The sequence below is a fragment of the Alosa sapidissima genome, chromosome 1 (assembly GCF_018492685.1).
Source record: "Alosa sapidissima isolate fAloSap1 chromosome 1, fAloSap1.pri, whole genome shotgun sequence".
Classification (NCBI taxonomy): domain Eukaryota; kingdom Metazoa; phylum Chordata; class Actinopteri; order Clupeiformes; family Clupeidae; genus Alosa; species Alosa sapidissima.
The window spans coordinates 18903550-18913549 of NC_055957.1; the positions used below are offsets into that span (position 1 = coordinate 18903550).

At 45.8% G+C, this 10000-nt stretch overlaps 1 protein-coding gene across 10 annotated transcripts in view; it reads left to right on the top strand.

Annotated features, from left to right (window-relative positions):
• The window catches only part of fat1a (FAT atypical cadherin 1a), a 75632-nt gene that overhangs the window by 32349 nt on the left and 33283 nt on the right, over nucleotides 1-10000 (top strand). For 8 of the 10 annotated variants that reach the window (XR_006032494.1, XR_006032500.1, XM_042095434.1 and 5 more), the window contains exons 5-8: nucleotides 3973-4302; nucleotides 4682-4892; nucleotides 5308-5376; nucleotides 5961-6100. Coding sequence is in view for 8 of the 10 variants with exons in the window: in XM_042095434.1 (XP_041951368.1) it covers nucleotides 3973-4302; nucleotides 4682-4892; nucleotides 5308-5376; nucleotides 5961-6100 (750 nt within the window). In the remaining 2 variants the exon portion in view is untranslated. The remainder of the gene's footprint in view (nucleotides 1-3972; nucleotides 4303-4681; nucleotides 4893-5307; nucleotides 5377-5960; nucleotides 6101-10000) is intronic. The other 2 variants (XM_042095724.1, XM_042096025.1) reach the window with 1 other exon arrangement.

Consider the following 10000-nt stretch of genomic DNA (forward strand, 5'->3'; position numbering starts at 1 on the left):
GCCCTGTTATATCTATTCATACTGCTTGTCAAGCAGCCAACTGCAATACTTTTAATTGTGTGCCACGACCAGCGAAACAGATTGGGGCGCCTTTAATTATCATTGTAGATTGCACAATTTGAACCTCATTGGATGTCGATTAACGTTTATGTGTCAGTGCCAGCCGCTTCTGTGCTTTTATTCCTAATTTGCATGGGCTTGGACTCTGTAATTGCATTGTGAGCTGTACAGTAGAGGGTGCTGGTAGGAGTTTGGGGGTTGGGGAGGAGGATATGGGGGGTGGGGGGGTGGGGTCAGAGTGACTGATGATCTGGTCCCCCTCTGGGACAAGGCTTACTGGACAAACTGTCTGTGCCCTCACCACGGCAACAGAGTCCTGGGAACGATTGGCTGGGGGATGGCGATATAAATCTTTTCAAGTTTTCAAAAGCGCCAAGTTTGTATTTTTTTTTTTCACAGATAATGCAGCCTGGAGGCGTGAGTGGTGGTTGTATTGGCAGCTGGGGGGGACTGAGATCATAAGACACATGCCTTGTTCTCAGGAGTTCTTAGAAACTGTTTTCTTTGCCCCTTGTGCACTCTCCTTTTCCCCTCTTATCAAATCACTAAATTAATTACTCTCTTACAGCTTATACAATGAGTCACCTCTAGTGCAATCAGTTAGCAGGTATGCTTTCATGCACTTGTGGTTCATAAAGGACCAACCTAGTGTGAAGGGCTGACTGATTAAATACACCAAGTCATTCTCATCTATATCAGCAATTTTTCTTTACAGATAATTAGGTACAGGCTGCTCAAAGAGCTGATGAGAACATCAGCTTTTACTGTGATTAACAGTCCACTTAAAAAAATGCAATAAAGAGCCAGGGAGACACAGATATCAGTTTTGTTTCAGATGACTGACCCATTTTCTCAAGCATTTGTAAGTGAGAACTGTGCACAGGCACACACAAACACACACACACACACACACACACACACACACACACACACTTTTTCACAAACTTCCTCTGACTGACTTTCTCAGCCTGAGTGGTAACCATGGCTACTTTAGAACTCTGGCACTGGTCAGCTCAGTGTGTCTGGTAAGAGTCCAGCAGGAAGTGCTTTATTGACCTCCACTCTCCCCTCCCAGCTAGTCTCCCACTGCCCCACTAACTGGCCTCTACCCAATGGAAGCCTCTGACTGGAGGTGCAGTGTAGGGGGTTAGAGGTGCAGATTCTGTGGGAGCCATGAGGCTGGGTGGGTGGATTTGCCAGGCTGGTCTGCACCAGATGCCACCGGGCAGGGGGAGGGGCTGTGAAGTGTGAGGGAATGAAGGAGAGGAGGCTGACGGAGGTGTGGGGGAGGTGTAGGGTATGTTTATGCAGCACCACACAACAAACAGGCAATTTACCCAGACTCCCCACACCCTTCCCTAAATCTGCTAGACTGGGCTGCCTAGAGGAGGGGAAAGGGGGGGTGGGTGGGTGATAAACACCAGTGTGTGCTCTGACATGCGGTGCAAAGCAGCGCCATGTCATTTCATGCAGGAGGGGAGCATCCATGTTAAGCACCAGTGCATTACCAAGCCCTCTGCTGACAAGTGGACCCACCGCCTGGTTGTTTCCCCGCAGAGGAATGGCAGACATCTCCTCCCCACATGGCTGTTTCGATGTCTGGCGGGGACCACTGGTCTCACCCGCAGCAGACAGCCATGCGCTGAGTCAGTGCGCGTGCACAATGAAAAATTGTGAGCCGTCGGAGGCCTTCTTTTGTGTCAGCACCTCCGTTAGACAGACGGGCTCCACGATAACCAAGCTGTTTTGAAACACAGAAAGCATACCCTGATGAATGAGTTGCTCGCAACGCTGCACCCGCTACAAAAAAGCACATTCACACACACAAACACACATAATCTAGCGCCCCTCACCCCCAAACATACACCCCTGTCATATCTCCTGTCTGACTAATTGGTGTATTCTGCCGTTTGCAAGATTTGTTTTCATAATTGATGCTCCATCTTGCCTTGTGCCTGGCATAATTACTGCTCAGAAGTCACTGTTTACATAAAAGCAGCCTCAGCTTCAGGTTCCTCGCTGTCTGCACCCATTGAACAAAAGAACAGTAGACAAGTCCCCCCCACCCCCTCTTCTACCAACAGCTCCTTTTCATCAGAAACTGTCCTGATACACCCATCTAGTCAAAATGAAAGGGAGAACAGTTTGAACTTCAAACCACTCCCTTGGGAGAGACGAAGATAGATACAAAGAGGGAGAGACATATTTGGAAAGAGGGAGAGAGAGAGTGAGAAAGGGAGATGGAGATAGAAAGACAGAGGGAGAGAGAGAGAGAGAGAGAGAGAGAGAAAATTGCTAGTGCCAGAGGGCTCTACATCCTACCTTTTAATTAATTCTATACGAGCAAATAGCTTGGGCAGCTTTGGACAGCTTCGAAAACAAGACGGGAAAAAAAAAAACATATTATGGGCTTAATCGCAGCCGCCACCAAATGGTGTGTGACTGGCTGGCTGGAGCATGTGGGCCAGAGACCTGAGCAGATGGTTTGAAAACGACTTGCTTTTTTTTTTTTTCTTCTTTAAAACCAAAGCTGTTTGCTTCCTCTCCTCCCTCGCGTGCCCCTCGTCTGGTCATCCGACTAAGACGATGCCCATTGGGTATTCCGCACTTTGATAAATCCAACCCTGCGCTGGCTGTTCTTTTTCTGTTTTGTGGGGGTCAGCTGATGGTGTGGATCTCATTAAACTGTGGCCACCACAACTGCTGTGCTCTGCAGTATGCTGGATTAAATGTGGGGTGACAATCCATGGCTGTGGGTCAAATTAATGAAGTGTTAGCTGGACACCAGAAATGGTCAACAACTCTGTGAGCTCATGAATTGTATGAAGGCATCTGTTGACCGCCTATGGCTGCTTAGGTCTAAGGTCTGGATCAGATGATTTTTTATCACATATGGAGAAAAAAAGTTATTGTGTGTGTGTTTTCGTGTTTTGATGTTTGTTGTCATCAGATTATTTCCTAGTTTTACAACAGAGCCTTTTGTCCCTGCCAGTTGCTGTAAGTGATGTAATTCCTTCCGTAAGGGACAGATGGATCTCAGCATGGGGCATGAAGAAGAGAGGCACTTTCCCTTGTGTAACGCCTAAGCAGAAATGCTCTTGAGCTAGACTGAGCAAGTGAAAAAAAGTTGGACTTTCTCATGATTTTAGTTTCAAATGGTGTTTAAGAAAATAAAGATTGGATTGAAGATGATGGAGTAACAAAGGAAAATGAGCAATTCATCCCTCTAAGTAGACAGGCTCACTCATGGCATGCTATTCCCTCGTGCATTTGTTTATCTAGGCATTGCATGTCTTAAAAGATAATTTGACATCTAAATGCAGAGGGAATTGCTTCAATTCTGTCACCAAAGACAGAAACACGTTTGATGCAGCCACAATATGAAGAAGGCGTGGGAAGTCACTGGAAAGCAATCTGTTTTACCTCATGCGGTTGATTAATTCTAGGCCCCAGAAATAAAGAAGCGTCTTTAGTCCTAGCAGGGCTGTTCATTGAACACTCCCGGGATACTGCTTCTTGCACACAACATGTGAGCCATTACCGCCCTCTCCCCTCACATAGGCGCATTGTTTGGTGTGCCAGGTTTAAACGAACAAGTTGATGACATCTAAGAATTGCATTTATGTCTACTTTGACCATGAGATGAAGCTGTAAGTGGTTCGCACTCTGAAAAAAAGACTGGACAAAGTCTTACAAAAAAGGAGCAACTGGTTTTAATAGAGCAAGAGCAGATGTTTCAGCCATCCGGCTATTCTCAATGCTCATAGTGAATCAACCCCAGACATGCAATCAACAAATTTGACCATGAAAAAAAGGAACATGGGGGGGGGAATCATTGTTTTTCCGTCTTTCTTTATTTCTTTGTTGATTAAATTCTAAAGCTGCGGTGATGTTTATTCCTCCCTTCCCCAGATCACGGTGTCTGACTATGGCGTGCCAGCCAAGTCCACAACAGTGCGCGTGGTAGTCCAGGTGCTGGATGAGAACGACAACAAGCCACAGTTTCTGGAGAAGATCTACAAGATCAAGTTGCCTGAGCGGGAGAAGCCAGAGAAAGAGAGGGCCCTGAAGAGAGACCCCGTCTACCGCGTCATCGCCTCCGACCGTGACGAAGGACCCAACGCTGAGATCTCCTACAGCATTGAGGAAGGGGACGAGCACGGCAAGTTCTTCATCGAGCCCAAGACCGGCCTGGTGTCCTCCAAGAAGGTTTCCTCCGCAGGAGAATATGACATCCTTACGGTACACATTTTTTTTTTTTTTTTTTTTCAGAAAATGATCTAATGCTTTTCGAGCTTTTCTGTATGTGACGAGATGTGTCCTTGTCATAAAAAAAAGAAGCGAGTGTTTCATTGAGGTCTCTGTAAATACCCTGGAAGAATGCTCCTCTGAAGGCATGCAGCCAGTAGGGCTACATGCTGGCTGAGCCAAGGAAGCATTGATATCAGACCTCCCTGGTGTTTCTCACGTGACATCTGCTGGCTGACCTGCCCTGTGGGGGGGTAACAACATAACAACAGGTGTGGGGGGAGCGGCTGCCATCTCTTCCCACTACTGGCCTGACACTGATGGTGTTTGTGTCTGCCCCCCCCCCCCCCCCCCATCCTCCTGTCACTTGTAGATCAAAGCTGTGGACAACGGTCGTCCCCAGAAATCCTCCACCTGTCGGCTGCACATCGAGTGGATCGTCAAGCCCGAGCCGTCAGCCACCCCTCTGGCCTTCGAGGACTCCCCCCTCACCTACTCTGTCATGGAGAGCGACCCTGTGGCTCACATGGTGGGGGTCATCCTCATGGAGAATGCAGAGACGCCTGTCTGGTTTGAGATCACAGGTAACAGCTGTTTTGCACGAGTAGGCCTAATAACATGCTAGTAATTGCTAGTTAGTAATGGCTAGTGTGCTGATTGCTGTGAATCCTTGTCTGACTACATGTATGGCAGTCACTTGTGTATAAGAAAGATTCACATAATGTTTTTAGGGCATTTTTGACGTGGCTGTGGGTGTCGTGTGTCGATGCTACTTCTAATCAAAGCTGACCTAGCATGATGTTGAATCTCGTTTCCTGTGCACTTTAAAGTTAATTACTGTTTCTGTGTTTCTTACATTTCTGCGAATAATTGCCCCTTTCCCTTGGCCTATCTCTTAATCAACTTTGACTGACAGTTCTTTCTTTCTCTTTTCTCTCCTACCTTTCTGCGTGGCTTTTTGTCCTACTTGGAATGTATAATTTGCTTTGGATTTGCAAGGAGACGTAGAGGCTAAAGAAGTGTTTTACATCGTTCAGATGGCTTGTGACCTGAACTGTACGGCAGAAGGTATCTGCTGGGATCTCCTAAATGAGACCTTCATTAAGAGATCTGTGACCCCTGTGGTACTTGTGGTGTTTACTCGTCCTTGTAAAGCTGTTTGACCACCCCAACTCTCCCCTAACTGTTATCTCATTCAGAGACACTGGAATGCTTTTCCATATGATTCATGTTATTTTTGGTATTATTGTTTGTTGTTGTTCAATATTTATGTTGATTATTGTGTTATGTGAAGTTGCATTTTCACCATGCGTGGCCTGGACACATGCATGTCATGCATTTCACACGTATTTGATTATTGTTATTTATGTGTTCAATCTAAGGTATGGAATATGTCATAACAGCTTCTGTCACCTCGCCTTTATTTACCCTTGTTTGGTGAATTATAATTTTTTTGTTTGTCGTTCTAGTTTCCCCTCATATAGTGTGCAATAAGAACAGCCTATTTGCCCCAGCTACCCTCACCTTTGTGTTGTAAAGAGCAGCCTATTTGCCCCAGCTATCCTCACCTTTGTGTTGTAAAGAGAAGGTGATGATGAAAAACTAATTTCCTGTCAATTTCCATTGTCCTTGGTTTGCTGCAAAAAAAAAAGGTGGGAACTACGACAGCCGTTTTGACGTGGGCAAGGCAAGTGGTACCATCATCGTGGCCAGGCCCCTCGACGCCGAGCAGAAATCAAATTACAACCTGACGGTGGAGGCAACAGATGGAACCACATCTATCAGCACCCAGGTAATTGAATGGCTAATGAAATGTTTATGGAAAAAAAGATGATGGGGGGGGTGGTTGATTCTGGATCCTGTCTTTCTTTTGAGCGTATTGGTAATGATGTGTGTGTGTGTGACAAGCAGTTTGAACAGTATAACGTATGTGATTGTGTAAATAACGCGTGTGCGCGGATAGTCGAATGACCCGTCAACTGATCGAGATATATTTCATCAATACTAAAATTCTCTATTTGTTTATTCTGTAGCGCACAAATACACAGATAGAAGTTCTACTAAAAAGGTAGCATGGCATAGAAGTTATATACCAAGTCACTGTTAATTAAGTTAGAATAGTGGATACGTTTTTGCATTCTCTTTGTTCTGTTTTCCACCTAATGCTCTTGATAATGCACCCTAAAAATATTAGTGTTGGTAATGTAAATAACCAAATAACACTATCAGTGGTTCAAATGTTGTCAATTATTTGTATGCACACCCCTAGTGTAAATAGTAAAAAAATGTGATGTGTGATGTCAGGGTATTGGTAGAATGCTTCCACGACAATTTGTCTCTTTGAGTTGGATCAGGTGTTGGATTCAATTTCAGTTGCACTCACATCAGGTCAGCAGAAATGGAAAAAATGATCATACAGAAAGAGAATAGAACTAAGATTTTTTTTTTTTTTTTTTTTTTTTTTTTCATTTTTCTTCCACGTGGGTCGGAAATTCCGTGCATATTGCCGAGGTCTGGGCTGGGCCCTGATTAGATTAGTGCTCTTGCCGGTCTGGTCATCTGCCGCTCAGACGGGCTCCAAGCGGACCGTACGTCACCACATGTGTTGGCAGACATTCCCGGGGCCTCAGGCCCTGATCCAGACGTGTGCGTTCCTCTCCGGTCTGCGCTGACACTTCTGGAATCTTCCATTGTCTCATGCCTGAGGAGGCCGGAGAGGATGGAGCTGTCTGGACAGAGTCTATGGAAGCACACATTCCTCACATGGCTGTGCTGAGTTTGAGTTGGTTCAGCACAGAACAGGAGCTGTGACTTGGTGATGGCCATGGTGGGGAAACCAAGCAAAATCCCTCTTTCCACTTAGTCTTAAGAAGTAAATGATCAAGCATGCATGGCAGTGTTTTTAGGATCAGGTGGTCTTTCCGTTCAATCCTCACAGATTTTTATTTAATATGTTGTTTTTTTTTACAGAATTAAACATCTGCATAAGATCCACAAGACAAAAGTAATCCTCTAAAGGATTTGTATGGACTGAAACTGTCCATCTCTGTTCTTACAGTAAAATGTGAAAGATGGGGATTGTTACTCTCTCTTTCCTAGTACAGTGGGTTGGAGGGCGGCTCTCATGGCTGCCCTCTCAAAGGTTAAACGGAACCTGAAGCGGAAGGAAAGCTCAAGTCTGTTGTTGGGTTTTTTTGTGTGTGTGCTGTGAATGCAGCCCTTTCAGAGCTGGTGCCGGGGTGCCGGGGCCACCGAGCCCAAGCAGAGAGTTTTCCACTTGGCCGAAAAGAGACACTGACTCCCCCCGCCGCCTCCCTCCCGACATCCCCCTTCCACCCCCACCTCAAACTGCCTTCATGTTTACAGCTCAGCCGAGTTTGAAGTGGAGTGACAGAGTGCTTATTGTGACAGGGGTTGAAGCGATGCCCCCCCCCCCCCCCACCATCCCACCCCTCCACTGCCATCAACCTTCCCATGCCCCCCTCCCTCGCAGGCAACTTGGCACAGACGCTGACGAACCACTTCTGATCAGTAGACTGCACTCGGACACAATAACATCAGACACAGAGGCCCGCCATCAGAACCGTTCACCAAACTGAAATGTACTGGAGGGAAGGACTGGTGTGTGTGTGTGTGTGTGTGTGTGTGTGTGTGTGTGTGTGTGTGTGTGTGTGTGTGTGTGTGTGTGTGGTGGTGGTGGGGGGGGGGGCAGTTTGTTGATGATTCTTCATTTCTACTCCACTTTTCTTTTCTTTTTCCCCCCTCAGAATTGGTGGGGAAGGAGGGAATGCATGACACACAAAAGGGTGACATAACAAAATTAGTCACAGTGCTGCCGCGGTTCAAAGACGCACCCCTCTTTTTCTTGTCCAAGCTTGTTAACGTGAGTGGCATTGTGAGGCCCCAGAACTATCACACTCAATCAGTTACACTTGGTGGGCACACACACTCAGAGCGTGCGTCGTACTTTCTCCAAATTCTGTGTTTGATGTCAAAAGGGGGTAGTGTGTATGCATGTGTGAAGCAGATGAGTCCTCTCATGATTTTGTCACATGCATTCGCCGTGTGTGTGTGTGTGTGGAGGGGGGGGAGGGAGGTGTAATTTAATTTCAGCTTGTTGATGAATCCATTTGAATCTCTAGAACAAAATTCAATAAGCACACACTCGTGACATGTTTCCCGATATTCCTGAACAAATCCATCCGGTTCACCGCTCAACTCCACCACATTACACAGAGCAGGTGACTGAATGGGGCCATGGAAAAACATGCCTCGTCTTCCACCTCGCGCGCCGCTTTGGGCCGCTGTGCAGCCTTGACAGTCCATGTCAGTCCTCTTTCCAATTAGCAAGTGAGAAGTCGGAGGTTTGCTCCCATCAACACTTTCAAATAGCTCGCAAACAGGCAGGTGCATGCGACGGACAGGAACTAGGTCAAATGGACAAATTAGGCAAATATTTGCCCTTTTTTACTTATTATGCCTGGACACGGGCACAGTTTTCATCGTCTGGTTTATTAAACAGCTGGAGTGAGTTTGCCCTTTTTTTTTCCTTTTCCAGCACTTAGAGACATTGTGGTTTTTGATAGCTGCTTGAAAGTTTTTTTTTTTCTTTTTTTTTTAGCTTTTGATCTCTGTCTTTGAGACTGCGCTGCAACAATTGCCATGCTTTCATTTAAACCTGAACTCAATAAACAAAAATTCAAAGCATGAGAAATCTTAACTTTATTAGGAGTAAAAAGGCTCTGCTTCTCTTCATCCTGCATTTTTATTTTTGTGATTTTACTGGCAAATGCATCACCAAATTTATGAAGAGCATAGGACTGCATTTTTTGTTTTCAAAGGAAAGAAAATCTTAAGAAGATTAGAGTCAATAGCTGGAAAGGGGGTGTTGTTTATTATTTATTTTTAATTTGTTTACCTTGTTTTCTGTGAACTATAAATCATGGCTGCCCGTCTGAATAGAGCATGGCACTGGTTAATCGGTTATTTCGCAATCTGTCACGTTCAACTCAACCCAGCCCTTGTGGCGACCTCCCCGTACCCCTGTGATAGCCTAGGCTATATCTCCTCCTGAAATCAGAGTCATGTGTAGTCTAGGCCACCACTCCAACCTTAGGCCAGATGGCCATCTGAGCACTAGCCTGCCCGCGTGCCTGCTCTATTTTCTCTTTGTTTTATTTGGTACTCCTTTCCCCTGGATGGAATGTGTTCTTTATTGTTACAACGTTTCTCCTTTTCTTTTCTCCCTCTCCCTGAAGCACCACATTTTAGACTGGCATGGAAGGATTATGATTATTGTGGCCTGAAAGAAAGTAAAATCAGGACGTCTGCTCTAATCCTATTTTGGGAACATGGGCTGCATGTTTGGTTGTGGTGTGTGTATGTGTGTCTGTGTGTGTGTGTGTGTGTGTGTGTGTGTGAGAGTGTGTGTGTGATTGTGTGTGTATGTGTGTGTGTGTGTGTGTGTGTGTGTGTGTGTGTGTGTGTGTGTGTGTGTGTGTGTGTGTGTGTGTGTGTGTGTGATTGTGTGTGTTTGTGTGTTTGTTTGTGTGTGTGTGTGTGTGTGTTGCGTATTTGTGTGTGTGTGTGTGTGTGTTTGTGTGTGTGTGTGTGTGTGTGTGTGTGTGTGTGTGTGTGTGTGTGTGTTGCGTATTTTTGTGTGTGTGTGTGTTTGTGTGTTTGTTTGTGTGTG